At 48.9% G+C, this 27,822-nt stretch overlaps 1 protein-coding gene across 1 annotated transcript; it reads left to right on the forward strand.

Moving 5' to 3' along the window:
• The first annotated feature begins 630 nt into the window (after window positions 1-630).
• Window positions 631-27,822, forward strand: LOC138418472 (liver carboxylesterase-like). Its single transcript, XM_069549884.1, has 14 exons — window positions 631-888; window positions 3,169-3,373; window positions 6,949-7,093; window positions 9,413-9,546; window positions 10,638-10,791; window positions 12,495-12,599; window positions 14,586-14,690; window positions 17,025-17,063; window positions 19,596-19,736; window positions 21,543-21,623; window positions 21,899-22,046; window positions 26,039-26,170; window positions 27,152-27,224; window positions 27,489-27,822. Exons 1-14 carry the CDS (start codon window positions 837-839, stop codon window positions 27,670-27,672), a joined length of 1,698 nt encoding a protein of 565 aa, XP_069405985.1. The 5' UTR covers window positions 631-836; the 3' UTR covers window positions 27,673-27,822.

Raw genomic sequence — 27,822 nt, forward strand, 5'->3', positions numbered from 1 at the left:
GCAAAGTAATACCTCTGCTTTTTAATATTCTGTCTAGGTTGGTCATAGCTTTTCTTCCAAGGAGCAAGCATCTTTTAATTTCATAGCTGCAGTGATTTTGGAGCCCAAGAAAATAAAGTCTCTCACTGTTTCCATTGTTTCCCCATCTATTTGCCATGAAATGATGGGACCAGATGCCATGATCTTCGTTTTCTGAATGTTGAGTTTTAAGCCAACTTTTTCACTCTCCTCTTTCACTTCATCAAGAGGCTTTTTAGTTCCTCTTCACTTTCCATAAGGATGGTGTCATCTGCATATCTGAGGTCATTGATGTTTCTCCCAGAAATCTTGATTCCAGCTTATGCTTCATCCTGCCCAGCATTTCTCATGATGTTCTCTGCATAGAAGTTAAATAAGCAGTGACAATATACAGCCTTGAGGTACTCCTTTCCCCATTTGGAACCAGTCTTTTGTTCCACCAAAGTGTGCCCCTGTCTGCAGACCTCTGCTTGCTTATGCCTGCTATGGGTAGCTCACCGTGCAGGAAGCTTAGACTCCAGCAAGGGAGAAACACTTGTGAAACTAGGGGTTGAACAAGTCAGTGGTCATCTGTAATCAGGAAGTTTAAGGCAAGCTCTTTTGACAAAAGTTATTCTAGGAGGGCGGGGCCTGGACCGGCTTGGCGGCGGAAACTTCAGCCCTTAATCTTAGGGAGCAGGGAGAGCTTTTCTGTAGTCTCCTCTTCAGACTCTTGGGCCTTGGGGGCGGGGCTGGGTGGGGAAGCTGGAGGGGGCGGGAACTGGGCGGACTTATAAGGCACAGAGACCCGAGGACGCAGAGCTTGCTGTCCTGCCAGGATGACGCTCGTCGCTCTGGTCCTAACCTCCCTCGCCATTTCCACGGCTTGGGGTGAGTCGTCCTGAAATGCAAATAGCGGGCGGTCTTTGAGAATCCTTGTGGGGAACTAGGTGGAGGAGAAGCCTACAGGGCAAAGCAGTGACAGGCTGCCGGGTCCCGCGGCTGCCGGGTCCCGCAGCAGGGCGCGCTGTCAGGACTCTGATAGATAGATAGATAGTGAAGTCGCTCAGTTGTGTCTGACTCTTTGCGACCCCATGAACAATAGCCAACCAGGCTGCTCCGTCCATGGGGTTCTCCCGGCAAGAGCACTGGAATGGGTGGCCATTTCCTTCTCCAATGCATAAAAGTGAAAAATGAAAGTGAAGTCGCTGAGTCGTGTCCAGACCCCATGGACTGCAGCCTACCAGGCTCCTCTGTCCATGGGATTTTCCAGGCAAGAGTACTGGAGTGGATTGCCATTGCCTTCTCCAAAAGTGGGTTAACGGAGTATTAATGTGCACTCTGGAGTCAGTGTGTGGGTTCCCATCCAAGGCAGCATTCAGTAGCTGTGTATTCTTAGACAAGGGATGTTTCTTTTCTGTGTCTCAGTTTTGCACGTCTAAAATGGGGGTGAGAACTGTATCTCCATCATTGTGCTGTTGTAAGTGTGAAATGGATTGTTTCTAAAGAGTGTCTGGAATTGGAAAAAAGTGAAAAAGCAGTGATTCATAAGTAAAAGGGTTGTTATAACTTACAGTGTATTAGTAGACACTCTGAGATGTGGTAAAGCCCATGGGTCAGGAGCCAACTGCCATCTAAGAGATGCTTTTCCCAGGGTCCCAGAGGAGGGGGCATGACACCACCCGGTGGGCTCAAAGGTGAAGTACCAGGTGTGTCAGGGGCAGAGGAAGAAGGAAGGAATCTGGGCAAGAACTTTATCTTGGTTGGTGGGGTGGCCTGGATACGGCGAGGGAACTAGCCAAACCCTGCCCCGCTCTAGGGCTTGGGGAGTACCCACAAGTGTTAGGAACTTTGCCCTGGCGCGCTTAGGGCAGGCTGACAGTGGCCATTGTGCGGGCCTGATAAAGAAGATGGTTGGGGTTCAGCCTCTGGCAGGTGGAAGAGAAAGTTCATTCCTGTCTCCAGGGATTGGCTAACTCTGGGAGGGGCAGTTCCCCCAGAATCAGCAAGGCTACGGGTGTCAAAGCAACAGAATACATAGCATAGAAGACATGGTTAATACGAGGGTGCAGCAAGGGACCTCGAATGCATCTGTACCATTTTATAGATGGAAAAACTGAGGCTCAGAGAGGGAAAGGTATGTATCCAAGGTCAGCTGGAAAATCATGCTCTGAATTCTATCCCTGTCTCCTGAGACCAGAGCCAGTGCTCTGACCGTCCAGTCTACACTGGGTTTAGTCCTCTTCCTGGTGCTGTGACACTGTGAGAGGCCTGGAACCAAGGGGAAGAGCCGAGTAAGAAGCACTCTAGAAGATGACTATCCCCTTTCTGCAGGTTTATCTGGGGAGAGTCAGTCCATTTCCATCTTTAAAAAATCCATACTGGCGCCCTCCATTTCTTCAGTTACCTCTTTTGTAAAATGGACATATTAACGTTTCCCTAGCGAGGCTTTTGTCATTGGAATGTCCACGTGGCACAACGTACCCAATACACATCCTTGCATGTACCTCAAGGGGTAACCGCTGCTGCCACCACTGTTGCCTATGCCTCACAGCGCGTCATCCACTTTTTCACCTTTGCCAGTCGGGCATCAGTCCACTTCACGTCTCTTGAAGGCTATCATCAGATGTGTTTATAAGACCAGATCTGGGTTATTCTTCTCTGTTCTGGCCACATGCTTTGGGGGAGAGGTTGTCATTTTATCTGTATCTAAAGGGGAACAATTGGGAGGGTGAGAGGCTGGAAATCATTTCCTGTTAGGATGCTTAAACAAACTGCAGCTGTTGAGGACGGACTAGAGAGGACTTGAGAGATGAGTATGAACAGGGGTCGACACGAAGGCCCCTTGCCTCATGAAGGTGCAGGATGTCCCCAAGCAGGGAGGACCAGGCCTGACGTGGCAACTGCAGGAGACGCATTTGAGCTCAGTGAGAAGGGACTGTCTGCTCCATGGGAATGGGACGGACAGCATGTGACCCCCCGTCTCTCTCTCTCTCATGACCCTGTGAGTTAGGAAGAACAGTTAGCTTCACTCTCTCACACATAAGAAGCAGAGGCTTGGAGAGTTGGGAGGACATTCAAGATCACGTGGCAAAGGTAACAAAGTCCACCCAGAATCCAGTTCAAACCTTCACCACTGATGTGTCTTCATCTCCTCTCATTGTCCACCAGGGCTGCCACCCTCACCACCTATAGTGGAGACTGCTCAGGGCAGAGTCCTGGGAAAATATGTCAGCTTAAAAGGATTTGCACAGCCTGTGGGCGTTTTCCTGGGAATTCCTTTTGCCAAGCCTCCTCTTGGATCCTTGAGGTTTGCTCCGCCACAGCCTGCAGAACCATGGAGCTTCGTGAAGAATACCACCTCTCACCCTCCCATGTAAGCCGGGGTGTGGCTTTTGGCACCTTTCAGTGGGGATGTTAGTCTCAAAGGGATGCAGGAAGGAGCCAAGGAAATCTGAGGGGCTCGTACTTTATTCTGAATTCCCCAAGATAGGGTAAATCCTCACCAGCATTCCAGAATTCTCACAGTACTGTAGAGCCTTTTATTCAACCAATACTTCCGGAGCACCTCCTGTGTGTCAGGCGTGTTCTAGTCTCCTGGGACCCGTCAGTGACCAAAAGAAAGACCCACCCTCATGCAGCTTGCCTTTGTAGCAGGGAAAAACAGATCCTTAGCAATATGCAAGGTAAAGATTATATAATATGTAAGAATAGGCTAAGTGGTTTGGAATAAAACCAGGAGTTGAGCAGTGGTGTGGGCAGGTCAGAAGTAATGATTCTGTTTATTCTTCTGTCTTGATCTTCGATGCAGCTGGGGAGTGAGGTGGGCCAGGAGGTGTGTGGGTGTGGAGTCTTTGGGGTATCGCCAGTTCCTAACTCCCAGGTGTGGCTGCTGCCTAGTAAGGAGGAGAGCAATGTTCGGTGTGTCCTAGTCACAGTGTCCACGTTGGGCAAAGAAGTCAAAGTCATGCCCCAGAACACCTAGGACATCTACTTGTGTGGATCTCTGGGGATTTCCAGGATCTGCTTCTTGCCGCTAGTTTCCACCCTTAGGTGAGGTCCAGAACCACCTCATTAACACAGCAAATGATGGGTTTGTCACTTTCTTCACTTAGGAAATTCCTAGGGTTTTAGGAACTCCTTGCAGGAAATGGGAAGACCAAAGATATATTTCTTATTAGATCCCAGTATCATATCACACAATACATATACTTTACTGTTTTTTTAATAATTTAAAAAATTTTGTTTATGAAGTTATTATTGGCTGCGCTAGGTCTTTGTTGGTGCACGTGGGCTTTCCCTAGTTGCAAGGAACAGGGGCTACTCTCTAGTTGAGATGCGTGGGCTTCTCTTGTTGTGAAGCATGGGCTGTAGGGCTTGGTCTCAGTCGTGGCACACGGGCTTCGCTGTCCCGCAGCATGTGAGAGCTTCCCAGATCAGGGATCAAACCGATGTCCCTGCATTGCAAAGCAGACTCGTAGCCATTGGGCCACCAGGGAAGCCCGATACAGATACTCTGGATGTCTGCTTTGCTCATTTGTATCATAAACATGGTTATATGTCATTGCATACCACAGCCTGACATTATATTACATTGGGTATTGAGTTATAGTTTATTTACCCAGTCTCTTATTTGGGACCATTAAGTTCTTCTTGATATTTTTGATAGTATAATTAGCACTGTGATGAATATCCTATAGCCAAACCCTTATGCACATTCACGGTAATTGGGGCTGAATTCCAAGAAATGATATTTCTGAGTAAGAGAGTATCATCTTTTGTTAAATTTCCTTTCAGAAATGTCCCAGCTACACTCTTTCCATTCATATATGGAAACTTTCATTCACCAGACCCTAGCCAATGCTTGAGATTATTAAAAATGTTTTGGCTATTGAGTAGGCAAAATAATAATAATTATTAGCATCATAATTATTTATATAATTTTAGAGTCTATTCTGCATTTATCTCAATACTAGTGATGTTGAACTCTCTTTCCCATTAATTTTTTATTGTATCCTTTTATGAATACTGTATCCCCTTGCCTTGGTGATCTGGGGACAGCTCCCCCAGGATGGAAATCAGGAGGGTCTCTAAGGGGCTCTGATAGTCACTTGACAGCTATGTCATCCAAGCACCTCAGGACTGGGGGCCACCATGCCTGCTTTCTGCAAATCTGGAAATGTGGCTTATAAAGTCCTCGGAAACATAAGCAGTGCTTAGTCTGACTCTTCATGACTGTGTGACCTTGGGCGGGTTCTATAACCTCTCTGTGCCTCAGTTTTCTCAACTGTGAAATGGGGATAATAATCAAACCCATATCATGGGTCTGATCTGAAGATTTTTCTAAATAATTTTATTTATTTTATTGTGTATTTTTGGCTGTGCTGGGTCTTTGATGCTGTGCAGGCTTTGTCTAGTTGCAGACGGCGGGAGCTACTCTCTAGTTGCAGTGCGTGGGCTTCTCATTGCAACCGTGTCTCTTGCGGAGCGCTGGCTCCAGGGCGCTCAGGCTTCAGCAGTTGAGGCTCCCAGGCTCTAGAGCACAGACTTAGTAGCTGTGGCTCACAAGCTGAGTTGCCCCGTGGCATGTGGGATCTTCCTGGATCAGGGATCGAACCTGTGTCTCCTGCACTGGCAGGCAGATTCTTTACCACTGAGCCACCAGGGAAGCCCCTGACCTGAATTTTTGTGGTTGTTCAGTCCATAAGTTATGTCTGAATCTTTGCAACCCCATGGACTGTAGCCCATCAGGCTCCTCTGTCCTCCACTATCTCCTGGACTCAAATTCATCTCCCTTGAGTCAGTGATGCTATCTAACCATCTCATCCTCTGCCACCCCCTTTTCCTCTTGCCTTCAATGTTTCCCAGCATCAAGATCTTTTCCAACAAGTTAACTCTTAGTATCACGTGGCCAAAGTATTGGAGTTTCAGCATCAGCAACAGTCATTCCAATGAATATTCAGGGTTGATTTCCTTTAGGATTGACTGGTTGGATCTCCTTGCAATCCAAGGGACTCTCAAGAGTCTTCTCCAGCGCCACAATTGAAAAGCATCAATTCCTTAGCCTTCAGCCTTCTTCATGGACCAATTCTCACATCTATACATGACTACTGGAAAAGCCATAGTTTTGACTGTACGGACCTTTGTGGGCAAAGTGATGTCTCTGCTTTTTCATATGCAGTCTAGGTTGGTTATAGCTTTCCTAACAAGGAGCAAGTGTCTTTTAAATATTAAGTATTGCCTGTTACCACTGTTGGATCTTTCAGATCCATTATTTGGGCAATGCATAACACTTGACAAGATGAGCTGACAGAATCTTAGCGTGTCAGTGCTGCAAGACCCATATAGAAATCATTCCCCTCACTTAGACATGGCAGACTGGGACCCAGAACAGAGAAGGAACTTGCCCACGGTCACCCGGCATGTAAGTGGCAGAGGCAGAACGAGAACCAAGCTCTCCTAATGTTGCCCCACAAATCTTTAGCCCTTGACCTGTTGCATGCCTTAAATGACTGCCAACAGAGTGGCTTCTCACCGTTTTTGGAAGTCTCCCGTGAACTGGAACTCCTGCTTGACCTGTAGAGGAGCATGAGCACCCTGCACTCGCTATGCAGCAGAGAGACAACTGCAAGCAGAGAATGCAGGAAATGATCCACTTCCAGGCTCATAAGCAGCATCTTCTTGACACAATGCATTCCAAAGTCTCCTGAAAGGGGGAGGTGCCAGGCCTTCTCATTAGTCACTCTCCCCAGAGACCTTGCTGAGCCCTAGAGCCCCCTATTCTGACCCCCAGGGAGCCTCCTACCCATTCCAGGGTCTGGAATCTGGTAAGACAGCTCTGTTTACAGGCTTAATTCTCCCAGTCCAAGACCTGGCCTCACTACAGGAGACATCTCCTTGGTCAGCTCTGATTGAACATCAGGAGTTCTTCTCTTTCCTTGCCCCTCCCAGGTGCTCCCAGAACGCAAAGTTTGGGGAAATGGCCTCAGACCTCCTTAGCAACGGAATGGAGAGCGTTAAGCCTAAATTTTCTGAAGACTGTCTTTACCTAAACATATACACCCCTGCTGACTTGACGAAGAGAAGCAGGCTGCCGGTAAGCGGCGGGAACCACTGGGCAAGGCTGGGGTAGACTGGAAGGGGATGAAGGCAGTGTTGGGTGGGGGCGTCGTGGGCCAAGGGTCTTCTGGGGCCCCCGGGCTTTCTTGTGCACCACAGCCAAACCTGACATCAGGGAGCGCAGGTGGCCCACACCTCTGTTTCCCCTCGGCCAGAGTGGGGCCCCTGGGGGAGATTGCTGCACATCTGTGATGCACATTTCATTTTTCCAGGGCCTCTCATGCTAACAGATGGACAAGAAGGATGACTCTTAATTGCTAGATTAGGAATCTGATACCCAGAGAGGGTAAAACGTCATTTCCATAAAGTTAGAGCTGGAAGGAACCTTGGAGATAAGCCAACAAATCAACCCTTCCTTTACAGACAGAGAAACTGAGGTCCAGTGAGGGGAAAGTGCGGTCACAGAGTCGGGTTGGCAGGACTGGAGCACGGGGCTCCTGGAACAGCCAGGAGCGCTCTGACACACACTGGCACGGAGCCTATGTGTGTCTTTCCTCAGCACACAGAGGCCCTCTCTGACAGCCTTCTGGGTTACAGCTTGGGGGGCAGAGCCTGGAGCAACAAGGTTGCCCTTTCCTTTGCCAACTATCAAGATTTTCTTGTAGTTTATTTCACTTCCTAATTGTCTTTGGCCCAGGCTAGTGATTCAGTGAGTCAGCATTTCCAGAATAAATGGAGCCCAGAGACAGGGCAGCCTTCCAGACTCAGGCTAGAGGGTGGGGCTGGTCTGCTAGAAAAGGAGGGGTCAGCGGGGGTAGAGAATGGGGTGGCCACGCACACCCAGCCATCTCCCAGGAACACCCTTGGCATGGTGCCCAGATGTGGAGGAGGGCGTCTGAACTTGGGACTAGAAGCTTGAAGAGGTGGGGACATTGATCACTCAGGCATTCATTCATTTGCCTGTTACATACTTAGTGCTCCCCCACGTAGCTAGAAGTGGGGGTTAAGAGAAAAGAGGAACGTAAAACTATGACCACACAGCCCCTGCCTTTGAGGATGTGCACCGAGCTGGACTAGGTTCTTCAGCAAATCGCTGCTGACCAGCCCCTGGCTCAGCCTGGACTCAAGAGATGACTGCAAACTCAGTCCCTCCACCAGGAGGCAGTCAAGGATCGGAGGTGTTGGAGGAGCAGGGGCTCTGGGAACCTGAGGCTGGAGAACCTCTAGTGTGGACACAGGCTCTGGAACTGCAGAGTCTGGGTGTAAAGACTAGTTCTGCCTTTTACTGCCTGAGAGACCTGGCTCTGTTTCCTCAAATCAGGGATAATCACACATGAGTTTTCAGTGATGAATATGAAGATTAATGGCAGTGTCTGGCACAGCACACGAGGCAACTTCCTGATGCATTAGTTAGAGCTGAAGGGAAGGAATTCCTCCGGCCCCAACAGCCAACCTACCAGGGCACGGCCATTGGCTGCTGGGTGCTGGGTGGCTCAACATGTGGACTCTGCAGGCAGACTGCCTGGGTTCAAGTCCTGCCTCCACTGCCTGGTAGCTGCGTGACCTCAGGGTGGTTAAGTGCCCCCGTTTTCCTGTCCATGAAATGGGATAATAGGAGTCCCTCGTTCATGGATGGGTTATTTTTAAATGCTTAAAATAATACTTGGTACATAGTTCATGTATGAGTTCTTCAAAATTTTTGATAATAAAATCATTATGATATTACTTTAGCTATTCTCACTTTCTTGCTATGTGAACTCCTTAAATTTGGGGACATGCATTATGAATGGCCTCAATTCTTACCACAGTCCTTGGCACCTAGTAGGTTTTCAGATCATATTCATCAAATGGCTGAAGACTTCTTGGAGGAGGTGGTTTTTAGGCTGGGCTTTGGAGGATGGGTGAGATTTGGGGAGCAGAAGGAGGCAGCCAGAAGGTATATTAAGAAGAGGTGCCACCCAGGGCATAGGCTTCTTGACACGATCATCCATTCATGAGAAGCTGCATTCGCCACTCAGAAGGCAACTAAGAGGAAGCTGAAACAAGCTTCTAGCCAAGGGCCTCTGCATGCTGAGTGCACTGAGCTGGGCGAGGGGTCCAGGAGCGAGGGTGGCGGGAGTGCTGGGGAGGAGACGGTGCTCGAGCCTTGGCTGTTCCCGTGATGATGTTCTCAGCATGAGGAGCGCTGAGCGCAGGTGGCACTGGGGCAGGGGAGACAGGCAGGGGCAGCCAGGGTGCCCTGAGTGGGGTGCTGGCCTGGGCTGCAGCTGGAGAACGGGTTGGTGACCAAGCCTGCCTCTGAGGTCTTCCCCAGCTCTGCTTCCTGTCACCCTGTGGTTGCATTCTCCCCCTCCAGGTGATGGTGTGGATCCACGGAGGAGCTCTGCTGATGGGAGGAGCGTCAACCTATGAAGGGCTGGTCCTCTCTGCCCACGAAAATGTGGTGGTGGTGACCATCCAGTACCGCCTGGGCATCTGGGGCTTCTTCAGGTAAGTCCCTGGACTCTCCTGGTGGCACACTGCCCCCCGGGTGGGGGTGCTAGGACCCCACTCTGGTCATGCAAGCCCTCTAGGGGCTGCTTGCTAGGCTCCCTGCTAAGACATCTGAGTGCCCCCCTAACTGGGCTCCACCTACCTTCTCGTTCCCCAGCCACCCTGGTGCACTTACTTCTGAGCTCTTACCCATAAAACACCCAATCTCCCTGACACACTCCTATTATTCCTACCAAGCCCAACCCAGCTGTCATCTCATCTGAACTGCTTATCCCTTTCCACTCTGCTGCCTGGCGTGTTGCAGTATCTTCAAGATGACGGTCACCATGCAGCACAGCACTTAGAGGCTCACACATCTTTCCTCCTGGGGAAGTAAAGAGGGCTAGACTCCTGGGAGCTCCAGGAAGTCTCGTAGGTGAAGGAGCGGGTGCCTGGAACTGGGAGGTTGTAAGGAGCATCTGACTCCAGGGGACATCTACTGGGAGGAGCCTTGGGCCCACTTACTCCATTTCCTTCGTGTAGTTTGGCACATGCATGAGTGAAGGCTTGAGTCTCCTGCATGGATTCTCTGGGGACAGGAACCAGGTTTCCAGCAGGCAGTTACTGAGCTTTTCCTGAATGTACTGGTGCCAGGACCTCTTACCCTGAGATGCTGGGGGGTGGCCTGAGGGAGGGGTGGTCACCTCCCTGGAAAGACCTGCGGGCTGGGGGAGGGTTGTCCCAGGGGAGTCGTGTCCCAGGATGTGTCCCCTTCATGGAGACCCCTCAGCTCTTCCCCCCAAGGCCCGTGTCTGCTCCCTGTGACAGTGTAACTGTGCGTACTCGCCCCACTTCCTCTCCCCCGGCCTCTCTACCACCTGAGCCAGGGTTGCACCCCGACCGCAGCAGATGCTCAGTCGTAGATGCAGGATGGCTCTGCAGAGCCCTGTAGCAGAGCAGGACAGCAGGAGAGTGAAGACCCCGTGTCAGGGCCATGGAAGCCCAGTCCTTTCCAGAAGGCTCCCCTGGACCCCCAGCCCCATCTCTGGTCCCCAGGGCCCTGCCGGGACATCTCTGCTCCCAACCCCACCCTGTCCTCTCACTCACAGCACAGGGGACGAGCACTGCCGGGGGAACTGGGGCCACTTGGACCAGGTGGCCGCGCTGCACTGGGTCCAGGAGAACATTGCCAACTTTGGCGGGGATCCAGGCTCTGTGACCATCTTTGGAGAGTCAGCAGGAGCAGAAAGTGTGTCTGTTCTTGTAAGTCTTCCTGGCCCTGATGTGGCTGCTGATGGGACCCCTTGCAGACCAGCCCATCTAGTCCTGGTACCTTTACTTCCAAGACCTGCATTCAAGGCTGACCCGACTCTGTGCAGCATCAGACAGTGAAGAGTTAAAGGCCAGACTCCCCTTGGCCCCCAGGAAGCTCAGGGCTCAGCTCAGCCTCCGGGGCCATAGCTGCAGCCACAGCTGCGACAGACACTCTCTTCCTGTCCTGTGTCAGTTGAGCTCATCCTCTCCTTCTTAATCATTTTAACGTTAGGAGTCGCCTCACTTCTCTTGAGATTAGGGGTGGGTGTAAATGATTAATCAGAGGAGCCAACTTGAGGTTGGTCTGAGTGTCCTTGTCTGACTTGAAGCCAGGCCTACAGTTCAGGAGACACGAGCACTAGGAACAGGTTGGAGGCCCCCTCTGAGGGCCCTGGTGGCTTGTCCATGCCCAGGAGGGAGGGCAGCAGTCTCTGGGGCTGAGGGATGGAGCTGGGCTGGGGAGAAGGAGAAGAAGAGGAGGGATGGGGGATGGGACAGGAACAAGGGACACAGAGAGGACCTGGGAGTGTGGTGTGGGGAATGGGAATGGGGGAGACAGCGAGGGAAGCAAAGCCGGAAAGCCAGATTAGAGGGTGCTGGGAGCCGTGGGAAACACTCCAGCTCCCTCATGTTTGAGCACTATTAATATATTTTTAAAACGTGGGATCATAGTTGAATATTCAGAGAAAACATTTTTATATTTTATAAAATGGAGAAAAAAGAAAATCATAGATAACCCCCCCCCCAATAAAAGTTCATCCACAATCCCATTAGCCAGTGATTCTCACCATGGACAGCTTCATTTTTCTAGTCTTTTTTCCATGCTGTTGTGCTGCGCTGTGCTTAGTCGCTCGGTTGTGTCCAACTCTTTGCAACCCCGTGCACTGTAGCCCACCAGGCTCCTCTGTCCATGGAATTCTCCAGGCAAGAATACTGGAGTGGTTGCCATGCCCTCCTCCAGGGGATCTTCCCAATCCAGGGACTGAACCCAGGTCTCTTGCACTGCAGGCAGATTCTTTACCATTTGAGCCACCAGAACAGCCCTTTTTCCATGAATCCCCCTATCTATCATCTATCTATATCTATGAATTTCTAAACAAAAAAGCCTGCTTTACATTATAGCATATATGTTTCCCTCACCGTTAATTATTATTCATGTTTTGTGTGTATAGTCATTAGTATTTCCTTGTAGAAATGAAAAGTACCTTATTTACCCCATGTCATATATTAAAACCTTGTGTTATTTCCACTTTTTACCGTTATAAATAACATGAACATCTTAGAGATTTTTGTTTGCCTCCAGATCATTTTCCCTAAAATAAATCCTGAGTAATGGAAATGGGAAATCAGAACAGTGTGTTTAAATCGATGCTAGAAATTTCCAGCTGCCTTTCAGATACTTTGACTGTTGTGATCCGTGCATGCCTCACTCTGCACACCCGGTTCCCTCTAGTGGAGGTTTTCTTGGAGAAGCTGGACCCTCCGGTCAGTCTAGGGAACAAGGTCAGTCAGGTCAAGGAAGGACCTGTCATGTCCACTGAGCCCCACGGTCTCCATGGGAACAGCCCAGGACAGGGCTATGGATGGGTATAGCTCTTGAAGACCCCACTCCCTGTGAGCATAAACTCCCTTTCTTGCCACTCTCCTCCCAGGTTTTATCTCCTCTGGCCAAGAATCTTTTCCACCGGGCCATCTCAGAGAGTGGTGTTGCCCTTATTCCTGGCCTGGTCAAGAAGGACTCTAAGGCTGAAGCTAAGGTAGGTCTCACACTGGGCTGTCCCTGCACCAGGCTCTGCTCTGCTGAAGTGGTGAGGGCCCTTTCTTATCACAGGGTCTGGCTGACACCCTCAAAGAGTCATAGAAGTGAGGGTGGCTGACCAGGAAGGGCGAGGACACACCCCGCCCCACCTCCCAGGTCTCCTGCTAATCAAACTGGGGCAGAGAGCAGAAGCACTTGGCAAGGTCAGCCAGTGATGAGGGCAGAGCTGGGCTCGGGCTCGTGACTCTGGACTGTCGGCCCCAGTGCACTTTGTGCTGAACACGCGTCCCAAAGTGCGCCAGGTGTGGTGAGGGGCTGCACAGTGGGCAGTGGCCTGTCATCTGTGTTGCCTCCCTCAGTGTCTGAGTCTGCTGAACTCACTGGCCTCATGCGAGCCTGGAGTGGACTTTCCCTGGGGGCTGTGACTGGGGTCGGTCCCTGGAGCATTCATTCATTCCTTCACACAGCAAGTAGTTTTGATGTAGTCTGACATCTGGCAACCTCATGAAGCTTCTATTATAATTGAGGAGATAGAGTCATAATTATACAGCTGCAAAACCTGTAAAATGTCCACCGTGGCTAGAGCAATAGAGAAGAGGCACCTGATGTCAGAAGAATCCAAAAGGAGCGCTTAGTCCAGTGTGCTGGGAGAAGTTATCAGGAAAGGCTCCTGGCAAAAAACTAATGATCAGCGAGTTGAGATGAGAAAGATAAGCAGTAAATTACTTGGTAAGAAAAGAATATCCAGGAAGAGGGAACATCCTGAGCAAGTGTCCTGTGGCAGGAGGAGGTATCTCAAGTGAGAGAGTGAGGAAGGCTGATGTGGCCAGGGCAGAAAGTGCAAACAGGACCTGGAGAGAGCTGAGGATGGGGCCACTGGCAGGGCCATGCTACATAGGACCTAGTGGGGACTTTGCCTTTATTTGGAGAATGTTAGGAAGACAGGGAAGGGTGAGCAACACGAAGGCCCTGCTGAGGAGTGTGCCTTAGAGTCAGTGATGTGGAGCGTTTTGGCCGGGCTGGTTTGGTGGAGGGGTGGGGCCAGCAGCCACACTTCAAGGGAGGAATCTGAGACAGTGACGGAATCGAAGATTCTGATTCTTGCCCTCCCTCCCTCTCTCTCTCCCCACTCTGTCCACTTCTTACGGTCATTTCATTTATTTAGCAAACATCTCCTGAGCCCTGATTGCATGTCAGATACTGGACCCGTCTCCAGGCAGCCGTGCACACTCTCCAGTGCCCCACCATCCTGGCACCTGACTTCTCTGCTGTGTCTTCCCCCCGGCTTCACTTTGCCAGTCACTGGCCTGAGGCCACATGGCTGTTACTTGGATGAGCCAAGATTTGAAATTAGATAGTGGGATTGTGGATTCCACATTTTTAAGCTCCATTCCATGATACCTCTCTTCAGTTTCAAGGATACTGTGCCCGTTTTAACAGACATAAAGTAACAGAGCAGAGGCTGTATCATTGGCATGCCTGGGACCCAGGACCCACACAAACTGGTCTGGAGCATTTTCTTTTTCTTTCTTCTTCTTTTTCTTTCTTTCTCTCTCTTTTTTTTTTTAGTGTTTTAAACTTTAATTTTGTTACTATTTTTTTAAATCATGTATTTATTTCTGACTGTGCTGGGTGTTTGTTGCTGTGTGCAGGCTCTCTCTCGTTGTGGTGCACAGGCTTCTCACTGTGGCGGGTTCTCTTGTTCCGGAGCATGGGGTGTGGGGTGCAGGGGCTTCAGTGGTTGTGGTGCAGGGCTTTAGTTGCCCCGCAGCAGATGGAATCCTCCCAGACCAGGGATCAAACCCGGATCCCCTGCACTGGCAGGCAGACTCTTAACCCCTGGGCCACCAGGGAAGTCCTGGTCTGGGGTGTTTTCTGCTACCACGGGCTGCCTTTAGAAACTGAGGCTGGGACAGAAGACCTCGGTACTGATGGAGGGAGAGGCCTGGCTCTTGAATTCTGCTGTCACCTGTGATCTCTACAGCGAATTGCTGCCTTTGCTGGGTGCAAGACCATCACCTCGGCTGTCCTTGTTCACTGCCTGCGCCAGAAGACGGAGGACGAGCTCTTGGAGGTAACACAGAAGATGGTAAGTGCATCCGTTCTCTTGGAAAAACAAGCCCCTGAACCTGGAAACCTGGCTCCAGGCGTCACCATTTCAGCTTCAGTCCTCTTGCCCTAGAGAAATTACCCGGGACAGTTTCTCACCTCCCAGGAGCAGTGTCAGCCTCTGGATCTGAATGGGGAACTGTTTGTCTTTATTATTATGGAATATCTCCAACTTTAGCAAAGTCAAAACAAGAACGTAATGAACAATTAATAATCCTCTAGATCTATCAAAACTTTTTTTTTCTATTCTCATTTTTAGATATATTTTTAAAAATTAAATATCATATATTTCAGAGGTAACTACCATCCTGAACTAAATTTCAGAAATATGAAAAACAAATATTTTTGGAAAGATTATCACTTTTTATCTTCGTTAACTTAGAAACCATTTCATTTTTAAGCCAATGGTGGGCCACTTTTCTAGATTTTTTAAGACTCTGCCTCACTTGTTATTCTAGGAAAACTATACATCAAGCCATTAATCTATCCAACCATCCATCCATTTACTCATCTGTCTTATCATTCCTCTATCCAGTCCACAAATCCACTCAAAACTTTTCATTCATCTATTATTAATTATCCATGCACCACAGCAATATTGTCACTCCATCATCCATCCCTCCAAATCAGTGATCCACCCATCACCCATCTCCATGTATCCACTCGCCCATCTGACTCACCAGTACTCCCCGTACTGACCACTTCATCCATCCACGTGTCTATGTGAAGTGTGTGTGTGTGGCGGGGAGGGGTGGTAACAGGGAGGGTGATGCAAAGGTGGATCGGACATATAATCCCTGCTCACAAGGAACTTTCCAGGGAGAAACACACCCACGTACTTTGTGGGCTCTGTGTGGTAGGAAGACAGAGAGGGGAAGTATTTGTTATACTAAGCAAGGATGCTTCACAGAGAAGGTGACCTGTGAGGCTTGATGGATGTCTGCGGCAGCGTGTCATCACAGAGAAGCCGCAGCAGGATGGACACCCAGAAATATAGCACCTGGGCCAATAGGAACTATCCTTTCTGTCGGGGAGGGTTTGAAAGAAAGCCCAGAGTAACCTAAGCACCTGAGCTCTCTGTCTGGACTCTGGAGGGTATTCCTGAACCCCCAGAGACAAGTCTCTGACACTGGACTCTGAGCCCTTTCCAGTGTGGCCTTGGCCTTGGGACTTAGATCCTGGCTTCTCAGGCTCACATGATGTGACCTATATGTTCAAAGAATGAAAACACAACTGCTTTCTAATGCCTGAAAGGATGTAAATCTATTTCAGCACCTCTCAATGTGGCCCAAGAGGTCCAGTTTATACAGGGAGAATTGGTAACTTTGGTAAAACCCGGAGCCTCTATAATCCTCCTGAGTTTTCTGAGATCATGTGGAAGTGTTTCTATGATTACCTTCTCACCCTAATACACACACATAGACACACACACGCATGGACACACGCACCTGGATTGCAGGGCTACAACACATAATGGGGAGACCACTTTTGCTGACCTCATACATGCTGGTCAGGCCTGTTAGCTACAGTAAAACAATAAAGTCAGTACAATCCTGATAAACTTACAGCAAGGAGCATTTTCAGTGGGTTTATATGAGTCAGGATTTTCTGATGCAAGGTGAGGAGCTCATCTCACAGTGCTTTGAGGAGAGAGAGGAGTATGCTGGGACAGAATCCTTCGGTAACTCCCTGACAAGCCCAGGAGATGATGGTTTCAGGCGCGGCTGGATCTGGATGCATGTATGATGCGATTAAGACTCTGTCTCTATCCTTCAGCTTTTCCCTTCCTGTGTTGGCTTCACTCTTAGGCAGCTCTGGCCCCTAGGGAAGTTAAACAACAATGCTCTAGTCTCATATCCTATCTGCCCAGAAACCTCCTTTCCCAATAACTCCAGTAAAAGTTTTGGGTAAACTCTATTGAACTGACGTGGGCACACGTCCACCCCTGCAGTAGTCCCTGTATTCCGGGATTTGGTGCACCGGAGGCCACATACAGATGCCTGGAATCATGGAGTGAGAGCGGGAACCGGGGGTCCCCCAATGGACAATCGGGGTGCTGTTGCCTGGAAGAGGAAGAAGGGGAAATGGGTGGGGGGCAGGGCGGGCACCAGCAGCAGTGCCCTGCAACAACCCTCGCCCACCCTCCACCGGCTCCCTGTTCTGGCGCCCAGGGGAGGGTGTCCTGCCCGCTTCCTCTCAGCCCAGCCAGCGTGGCGCCAGGAGGGAGCACTCGGTACCTTTTGGCACAGCTCACAGAGGTCAGCTTTCCTCCCAGGAAGCCTCCTCACCACAACCTCTGTCTTTGTCTTCACAGAACTTTTTCACTCTTGATTTCTTGGGAGACCCAACAAAGGTAAGGACCTTTGGTTTCTTAATTATGGGTTTGAAGTCTTGACACCTTTAAGCTCCAGTTACATATGAATGACAGGAATTCTCCCATGCGAAGCCATAGCAGCTTCTTGTGTTTACCCTGCTGACCCCGGAGAGAGATAGAGTACTGTCCGGGTGGCCCCAGGAGGAGACCAGTCATCAGACCAGAACCCAGTACCCCGACCCCCAGGCCAGTGCTCTCCATCATCAACTCTGTGTCCCTGTCCCCAGCCAGGCCCTGGTCTTGTTTACATCCCTAAAAATGCCCTGTTGGGAGAAGGTGAACGGGAAACCTCCACTGTGGGGAGTGGAGATGCCTGGGTAAGGAGCTCTTGAGGAGCCTTCTCGAGGAGCCTGGATCGTCTCCTGGGGGTTTCAGGTTGACGGACTGTGCAAGTCTCAGTGTTTGCAGGGATGTGGGGAAAGGTGCCATGAAATTCAGTCCTCAGGACACCACCCTCCTCCCAGCCCCGTGGGAAACTCCAACAGCTGCCTCCCATCTCCTTCGTCTCCTCCCACCTTCGAACGCTTCCCTTCACCAGGTTCTGATGGCATTACTTCTGTGGCATCTAAGTCCTGGCCTCTCTGCAGACTCCCTGGGGAGTCTCACCTTAAAAGGTGTAGAGAGGATCAAATGAGACTTAGGCACTCAACAAAGTCTTTTTCTTTCTAAGTATAGTTGATTTGCAATGTTGGGCTGGTTTCTGGTATATAGTGAAATGATTCAGTTATACATATATATACACAATCTTTGTAATATTATTTTCCATTATGGTTTATTGCAGGATATTGAATATAGCTCCCCCTGTAGGGTCTTGTTGCTCATCTGTTTTACATAGAGAAGCTTGTATCTGCTAACCCCAAACTCCTAATTCATCCCTGCTCGACCCCTTTTCCCCTTTGGTAACCATAGTCTGCTTTCTGTGAGTCTGTTTTGATTTGTAGGTAAGTTCATTTGTGTCATATTTTAGATTCCACATATAAGTGATATCATGTGGCATTAGAGCTTCTCTTTCTGACTTACTGCACCTAGGATGGTGATCTCCGGGGCCATCCATGTTACTGCAAATGGCATTGTTTCATCCTTTTTCATGGCTGAGTAATATTCCATCATATGTTCTTTGCCCATTTATCTGTCACTGGACATTTAGATTGCTTTCATTTCTTGGCTACTGTAAATAGGGCTGTTGTGAACATTGAGATGCATGTGTCTTTTTGAATTGGAGTTTTCTCTGGATATATGCCTGGGATTGGGATTGCAGGGTCATATCATAATGATATTTTTCGCTTTTTAAGGAACCTCCATACCGTTCTCCATGGTGGCTGGACAAATTTACATTCCCAGTGTAGGAGGGTTCCCTTTTCTTCACAGAGATCAAACAAGGAGCTACATTTTTTTGTCTTTTTGTTTCATCTCTAAAACCAGTAACGTATCTTTTCGTGGTCCTAGTTAGTGCCAGCTTTTGCGTTCTTGAGTTTTGTGCTGTCAGTGTTTCTGTTTAAAATAATCCCCGACCACAGACAGAAGGGCTGTCTAGTGGGCCAAAGGGCAGGCAGCCTACGATGTGTCTGACTTGTGAGAAATACGAGTATTAGACAAACGGCCTTCAGGCATGGATGACAGTGCTGCTGGTCAAGAATTCAGTGTTAATGGATCGACAACGCAGAGCATCCGGAATAAGGGAAAGACTATTTGCCGATCAGTTCGTTGAGCGGTTAGGAATATGCTAAAGTAACATCTGTGGCGTGTGACGAAGCCATGGGAAACAAGCTATGTTTGTGATTTTATGAGATGAAGGCGGATTTTTTTAAAAAAGCGTAGTGGGCGGGACTGTTGAGGCTGATGGCCAAGGGATTTACAGCTGCATCACCCAGGGAACCCCTGAGTCCTCGGTGGCTGTTGGTTTCTTCCCCAGCGCATTCTTTTATTGTTCGTTTATTTTCGGCTGTGCTGTGTCTTCATCCCTGCACGGGCTGTGCTCTAGTTGCAGCGTCGGGGTCTACTCTTGCTGTGGTGTGCAGGCTTCTCATTGCTGGGGCTTCTCTTGTTGCGGAGCACAGGCTCGAGGCACACGGCAGCAGCTGGGCTTAGTTGCCCCGAGGCCTGTGGAATCTTCCCAGACCAGGGATTAAACCCCATGTCCCCTGCATTGGCCGACAGTCTCTTAACTGGGGGACCACCAGGGAAGTCCGTCACAGTAACTTTTTAGAGCTTAAGTACCACAAATATTGAGAGCTGAATGAGACTGGAAAGAGACATATATATATATATATATATAATTCAAATATATACGCATATTATATATTTTTATACCAAATTGACTGAAGAACTTTCCCCATCCCCCGCCCACTGCTGTGCCCTGGTCAGAGTTCTACCCTCTGGGGTCCACAGAGTTATCCCCCTTGGTTAGGACTCAGGTGTGTGAGAATGGTTGTGAGCTCCGGCAGGTGGAGACGGGGATGCAGGTGTGACCTGGAAGGGGAGGCACAGACAATACTCTGCCCTCTTCCCCAGACCTATCCTTTCCTGCCCACCGTGGTTGACGGAGTGGTGCTGCCAAAGATGCCAACAGAGATGCTGGCTGAAAAGAACTTCAACACCGTTCCCTACATCGTCGGAGTCAACAAGCAAGAGTTTGGCTGGATTCTTCCACTGGTGAGAAAGCGCAGGCCTTGTAGACTTGGCTCCCAGCACATCACCCTCCCGTCTGTGGTCACAGACCTCTCTCTGGGACCAGGCCAGCTGTCCCCTTCATACAAGTTGATATGTCCGTGGAAACCATTTCCTATGGTCCACACTGTCATCTGGGTGGTGCAGTTCTGGGGACCCATGTCCCCACACACTCTGTGATTGTCCTCCCATCCATGAATCCCAAAATGTCAGTTCCAGGAGGGCTGATAGAGATCATCATTGGGCAGATGAAAAACCCAAGGCCTGGGCAGGGCAAGGGGCTCAGGAGTTATGGAGAGTGGGGCCTGGAACCTGCAGCCTCTCGCCTCGGGCTTGCTGCTTTCATGCTTTCTCCATAAATGACCCCCGCCTCACCCATGCTCCCACTCATCTCACTGGAAAGAGTGGGAGGAGCCTGCTTCCTCCTGAGTTAAAATTGACTTCTAAAAGTTAGGAAGGGCTTTCCCTTCTGACAGAGATAAACGAAGGCAGACACTAGGTGAAGTGGTAACAGATTTGATTCAGTTACATTCCTGCTAGAGGGAAATGATCCATTGTGAACTGAACCCAATCCCTGAAATGAAAGCCTGGAGCTTATTTAAGGAGTGGGTGGGAGTGGGGTGGGGTGGGGTGGGGTGGATTATCCATGTGACTGGACTACCTACTTGGATTTGTTAGTTGGTATTATCTGGAGAAGAAACAAACCTCTGTCTTTACAACAGGAGGCAGCTGTGTAAGTAGAATCAGGCCCCCACTGAAGTTAGGCCTTTATCATCTCACAGGGACTGGAGGAGAGAGCAAGAATTATCCCCTGGATGTTTGTTTTTCATAGAGATGGCTCATAGGTCCTTGAGGAAACAGCTTTGGGTGGTAGATTTACATGTAAAGGGACAAAGAAAAGATTTATAATTACAAGAATTCTAAAGTAACTGCTCTAAGAGGGAGTTCAGGGACCTACCTGCCTATCACTAGGCTTTGGCTGAAACAAACTGTAAAGTCTCCTGGCAGCCCAGAGCTCTTGAAGGGGGCCTGCAGTCATCCTGGGGATGTGGCCTTAAGCCTCCTTTAGCTGTCCTGGAGTTTGGTCAAGTCTCTTAGGGCTGAGTTTTAATAGCGTTGTTATGTGCAGAGTTCTGTGGTTCTTCAGAATGACTTCCGAGGTTAGACCAAAGGACCAAAGTCATAATGGCAGGACTGGGGGCTTTCTCAGTTATCTGACTAGCAGATCTGCCCGTAAAGCCCCTGGGTCGGGAAGATCCCCTGGAGAAGTGAATGGCTACCCATACTCTGTATTCTTGCCTGGAGAATTCCACAAACAGAGGAGCCTGGTGGGCTACAGTCAATGGGGTCGCCAAGAGTCAGACATGACTGAGCTACTGACACTTTCACTCTTTTTTTTACAGTTATCCGACCCAGGTGGGGTATGTGTGGGGTCTGTGTCATCTGCCCCAGAGCCCTTCACTTCAACACTGGGCTGGCCGAAATCGTCCCTCTCTGTCTTGACCACTCAGGGGACTCCAATTGTTTGTGTGTGAGTGTGTGTCTAAACACACACACACACACACACACACGGACTAGGACAGCTTCCCTTAACAATTACGTTATCCTCTTTACCCTCCTTGGTCTCTGGATATGAAAGTCCATTTGAGTCCAAAACTCATCCAAAACCCATGCCCAACGAACGCATGACGAAGTGACCTTCAGCCTCCATTTAGTTTGGTCTGTTGGTCACTTTGGTTTCTCCTGCTATTTCCTGATGATTTCACAACTGCTTAACCTTTGTTTTAACAGCTCATGGGCTTCCCACTCTCTGCAGGCAAGATGGACCAGGAGATGGCCACGTCACTCGTGTGGAAGTCCTACCCCATCCTTGTAAGACTCAAATCACGGAAACTGGCTGAGCACCAAAGATGAGCAGGGGCTTGTTCCCAATTGCAGAGCAGCTAATGGCAAAATGAAGACTGGGGCTAGGGGTGGGGGGGTTCAGCTCCTATTTTTCTGCCTTTCCACCTCAGCACCAGGGGTAGACAGGAGTGGCAGCATGGGGCCTGAGAGGTTCACCATTAACGCAAGCCTTCCTCGCTGGCTGGGGAAGCCAGGGCGTTCACTAGGGCTTGGTGGTCACTTTACCTTTTGATCTATTTCAGAACATCCCTGAGGAACTGGCTCCAGTGTTCACTGACAAGTATTTAGGAGGGACACAAGACCCTGCCCAAAAGGAAGACCTGCTCCTGGACTTGATTGGAGATGGGTTGTTTTGTGTGCCATCTGTGAACACGGCCCGTTACCACAGAGGTGAGTCTTCGTCATTGTACAGGAGAGGAACACTGACCCCACCCGCTTCACACTGTATTCTGTCTTAACCCTCAGCGTAGAAAGATTTAAGAAACTTCAAGATCCATTCCAGATAGCCGGGGGCGGGGCACGGTCCCATTTTGGTTTCCACCAGAAGCAGACTCTGAGAAAGGATCTAACTGCAGGCAGTGTATCTGGGAGTGACCCCAGGTAACCCTGGTAGAGGAGTGGAGAAGTGACAGGAATGGAGAAGGAAGTCAGTCTACCCTGTGCTGCCAAGCGAGTGTCGCCATGGACACCTGGAGCTGGGGAACCAGCAGAAGACACGGCTCAGGGTTTTCCCCAGTCAGCGGCAAGAGAGCTGGGCTCTTTATCCTCCAGCTTTGATGAGTCATCAGTTGAAGGCTGTTCCCAAGGGCAGTTAATTCCCTGGTGCTTTGATCTGCTGTACATGTGGGCAGAGTGGTCTCTGGCTGCCGAAGACCTCAGGCAAAGAGCTCCAGATGCAGGAGCTGGAACTCTGGCCAGTGTGCCCAGAAGCAGGGGACATGGGGAGACACCAACAGTCTCTGCCCAGGGGTCCCTCACCTGAATTACAGTAGTCTGTGGGGCCACAGGGCAAATATTGGCGGTTTTGTCTTAGAAGCCTTCCAAGGTCAGAGATAGCTTCAAACTAGTTTGTTAACCTGTGGAGCTGGAGATAGCTTGAGGCCACATGTCGGATCAGGAATGTTGTCTGGGACCAAGAAAACCCAAAGGACAGAGCAGAGGGAGGTATGGGGCAAGTGGGCTGGAGAATGTTGATGTCTGCAGCTGGCCTTGTTCCATGCCAGTGTGTGCGGGGTCTATCGCAGGACCTTTCAGCATATCCCAAGACTGTGTGTGAGGGGGCCCTAGGGGCATGGGGCCAAGGATGGAGGAGCTCACATGGACAGGAGGTGTCCTTTTGGAGTACCTTACTGAGGTCCTTACAGCACCCTCCCTTTCCAGGAGCTATCTCTCATCTAGTCTGCAAGGCAGGACATGGTTCTCTGACCCAGATCACTCTTTCTAACCATGCTAGAAGGGTTTTAGAATTTGGGACTCTATACGCATAATAAAAAGTAGCTACATCTGACCTACCAGGTCCCCCCAGTTCAATACAGTCATGGATAGGTTCTGGTTACCCTTCCTCCTCCCTAGGGTCTTGATGAAGCTCTTCAGCTAGAGGCGGCCTGGGGTCAGAACTGTTCTTTCACAAACGTGGTCTTGTCTCTCCGTACATGTGGTTTCCTCTGCTTCATTGTCTGTTGACCCAGTCATCTGGGATGTGTCAGGACGTGTCAGACCCCCATCAGAGTCATTTTTGCTTGGAATTCCCAGACTTTATCAACATTATGCTTTCCTTTTTTAAACTTTTTGTACTTAAGTCTTTTTTTATACAGAAGAGAACTTATTCTGAATATAAAAATTAACATCTTATACTTGTAGAACATTTTGAAAATATGGAAACACATAGTCAAATTTCTAGTCAAAGCTAGCTCTGACCTTGGAAGCCTTCAAAATTCATAGAAATATCTGCTATAATTTTTTGACATATTTTCTTCATTAATCTTCCCATGTCTTACATATCATTTAAATGTTAATTTTATATTGTGGTTTTTTTCATGGAATCCTATATGGTAAGCATTTCCTCAATGTCAATGAAAACTCATAAAGAGCATCCATTATCTCATGGAATAATACATTAAAATTTACTGTAGTATTCCTGTCCTACTGGATATTGAGGCAGGCTGTAAAACATTATGCTCAGCCTTATGTGCATATATCTTTAACCAAATCTCTGATGATTTTTTTTTTTAGATTTGATTACTAAAGGTTTAATTACTAGGCTAGCTTGTAGGACCATTTTAAAGTTTTTGATACATACTGTGAAATTGCTTCCAGTATATAAGAATGACTATTTCTTAATTCTATCTGTTAAGATACTCAGATTAAAAAATAAAAATAATGCTGCCAACTTCATAAGCCCCTCCTTACCAAATAAAGAAAAAACAACCTCACACTGTTTAAATTTGTGTATTTTTTATTACTAACTCTTTCCTTCCCTCTGCTTTTCTTATTGTTCCTAAATGTTATTATACAAACCTGTGCCCTACTTATTCTTTTGAAGACTTGTGTTGTGGTTGTAGGAATTTAATAAATCTCTGAAGTTTAAGGCAGAAATGTTAAAAAGAAAAAAATAAACAAAGATATCTTTTGGGCAACATGCTCCCAAAAATAATTTCTCCCATTCATGAAAGTTCTTTCCCCTATGTTTGGATCATGAGTTCTTTCTAAAACTTTAAAATGGCAGAGCCAAGGTTAAAGCCCCTCCTTATGGCATTCTCTGCTTGACCTTGAAGTAAGGTAAAGTGAAGTGACTCAGTCGTGTCCGACTCTTGGCAACCGCATGGACTGTAGCCTACCAGGCTCCTGTGTCCATGGGGTTTTCCAGGCGAGAGTACTGGAGTGGGGTGCCATTTCCTTCTCCAGGGGATCTTCCCCACCCAGGGATTGAACCTGGGTCTTCAGCATTGCACACAGATACTTTACCATCTGAAGCACCAGGGAAGCCCCCAGCCTTGAAGCAACTGTTTAATAAGTGGCCTGTGGGACCACAGAGGATTGCTTCTTCCAAAAACCACCTCTTGCTAAACCAAAGTGCAAAGATGGGGGATGAGGGAGGCAATTAAATTGTTTTACATCCTCCTGTTGGGATGGCATATATTGTTAAACTACTTTGTGGGGAAATTTAATGATGTGAAGCAATCATTATGGTCATATGTAATGACACAGAATTATCAATAGTGTCATAGTTTCATATGCATAAGTGGAATAAGTTCTGAAATATTAACGAAGGTTTCTCTGAGCAGTGTGATTATAAGTGATCATTTTGTTCATTTTCCTTTTTTTTTTTTGGCATTTTCCAAATGTGATAGTATCCCCAAGGCAGGGAGGCAATGTTGTGATATCTCCCCACCAGTCTGCCCTGGAGCCTGACCCTTCCCCATTAGAGTCACTGGCTGTGGCATAACTATCAATGCAAAGCACAGAAGTCCCCAGGTAGGGGACCCACGAGTTAGCCCTGAAGGAGCAAGTTGGACGTCTCTCCTGAAGCATCAGCAGGAAAACTGACATCTTCTTGGGGCTTCAAGAGTGCGTGGAGAGAGAGGAGAGGAGAGGGAAGGAGAGAGGCCAGGAGAGAGGGACTGTCCCCTTCCTCAGCCCCTTCTCCCTTCGGCCACTGCTGCACACTCCCTGGGCCAGGCAGGAAGCAAGGCACGTAAGAGGACGGACACAAAGGGTAGGAAATGCCAGACTGAGGTTTCCTGAGACGCGGGAGCAAACTTTCCCCTTTCTGCATAGGTTTGTATTTAAATCTGCACTCTCAGGCTCACAACTTGAATTTACTTCACTCTTCTTGGAATACACGTGAAAATCACTGGAAAGGTTCAAAATTGGACATAATGGAAGACACCTGTCAGGCTGCAGGTATTCTCAAAGGAAAGGAAGACTAGCCTGTTAGCGATGAAATGCAATAAAGTGTGCGTGTATGGACGTCCTTGTGCATGGGTGATCAAAAGGGGCTTATGTGAACTGACCCAGTGCCCCTATATTTATTTAGAATGGAGCTACTCAAGTTTGAACATTCATTCATTCACTCTTCACTTACTCATTCAACAAATGCCCAGCTCAAATCCTATTCCACCTCTCCCAACTACGCACCCTTAAGCAAGTGATGAAAATTTTCCAAAGTTTCCATGTGCTCGTAACCAGGGGCTTCCTGTAGGCACACACAAGGTTGGCACACAGTTGGCTCTCACAATGGGCAGCTGCTATTAATACTGTTGTTGCTCGCTCAGGACTAGGCATGCCCCCAGTTTCCTGATTGCTCACAGCCCCGCGGAGACCTTGATACCATCAAGTGTGCGTCTGCTGAAATGAACCGTGTATGAATCCTTGTTTCCCAGATGCTGGAGTCCCGACCTACATGTACGAGTTTCAGTATCGCCCAAGCTTCTCACCAGAGGTGAAACCCAAGACAGTGATAGGGGACCACGGGGATGAAGTCTTCTCTGTCTTCGGGATTCCAGTTTTGCAAGGTGATGGCCCTTTGGTGACTATAAACTTGGGGTTAGGAGATCCAGGTTCAAGTTTATTTGGTGACCTTGGGCAGGTTCCTCCTTCTCTGCAGGTCTTAGTTTCCTGAATTCACCATAACAGGGAGGAAGGACAAAGGTCCCAACCATTCTCTTGCTCTAATGTACCTGATGGAGAATGCGCATCCTTGTGCCCTAACCCATGGTCGCTCTAAGAATCCAGACCTGGGCATCAGCAAGACGGGAGCTGGGTCACCCGCAGGGCCCTGCTCAGGGCTAGAAGGCCACCACTCACTGGCCCTCACAAGAACACATCAGAATGTGCGTGAGGGTGAAGTTAGAGTTGTTATTAACCTGGAATCAGGACTAACATGTGTCTGTCTATCCGATCATCTATCTGTCTAAAACTCATATTTTTTAATATCATAATATATCTAGGTGTGTAATATTAAAAAAAAAAGTCACAGATGTCTTCAATGCCTTAACCATTAGCAACTACAGACAAATTGTGTCTGACACATCGCAGAACTGTTCGTTACACCCAGTGCCTCTGGGCATTTCCTGGTTGGGTGGCTTTTGCGGGATCTTGCAGCTCGGTTATTTTCCAGATTCTGTGAAAATGTGTGTGAATCAAGAACACCAAGAAAAGACCCAAAGGAGAGCATCCTGGGAGTGGGGTTACTCTAGCAGCAGCCCTGGGGTGTGTCCCTGAAACACTGAATGCGGAAGGGCAGTCGGGGGGGTGCAGAAGACAAGGCAGTCAGCTTATGGATCAACTGCAGCCCTTCACTGAGCCCAGCCTCAGTCGGTAACTGTCAAGCTTGAAGTCCACTTGTGTTTCCCAAGATCTTCTCAGAATGCAGGCTTAGACTCAGTAGGTCTGGAGTAAGGCCCCCATTTCTGAAACTGTTAACAATTTCTCAAGTGCTGCTACTGCCCATGAACCACTCTTTGAGCAGCACTGGCTTTGTCTCCTCCCCACAGATGGTGCCTCAGAAGAAGAGATCAGTTTCAGCAAGATGATGATGAAATTCTGGGCCAACTTTGCTCGGAATGGGTGAGCTGCTGGCAGACATGGAGTGAGGTTGGGCATGTCTGTTGGGTGGGGGGAGCTTCGAACGTGTGATGGTCAAACGCCCCGCCCTGTGACCTCTGAGATGAGAGCTCCCCGTGATAGATTGGCTGCCCAGGACATGGTCAGCCTCCTATCTCTGGAGGCATATGAGCCTTTGGCAGAAATGAAGCCGGGGGGTCCCTGACAATCTAAGAGGTCTAAGACCATACAGCAGCTTTGGGGAATTTCTGTTTGATTTTGTTCTAGGAACCCCAATGGGAAGGGGCTTCCCCACTGGCCAGCATATGACCAGAAAGAAGGGTACCTTCAGATTGGTGTCAACACTCGGGCAGCCGAGAAGCTGAAAAGTGAGAAAGTGGCTTTCTGGAACGAGCTTCTGTCCCAGGAGGCAGCAAAGAAGGTCCCACAATCAAAACATGTTGAGCTGTAAACGGGGGTTTCTCTAGAAGGGTTTGTGTGCCAAAGAGGCGTCTTATTGTGGAGGCGGAGGAATTATCCAGTGGGAGTGGCAGAGGTCCGGGAGGGGGAGTTTCTGTTTCTGTGGCCTCAATTTGGAAATAAATGTTCTTTTGGAGACCAA

This window comes from Ovis canadensis, chromosome 14, assembly GCF_042477335.2.
Source record: "Ovis canadensis isolate MfBH-ARS-UI-01 breed Bighorn chromosome 14, ARS-UI_OviCan_v2, whole genome shotgun sequence".
NCBI lineage: Eukaryota > Metazoa > Chordata > Mammalia > Artiodactyla > Bovidae > Ovis > Ovis canadensis.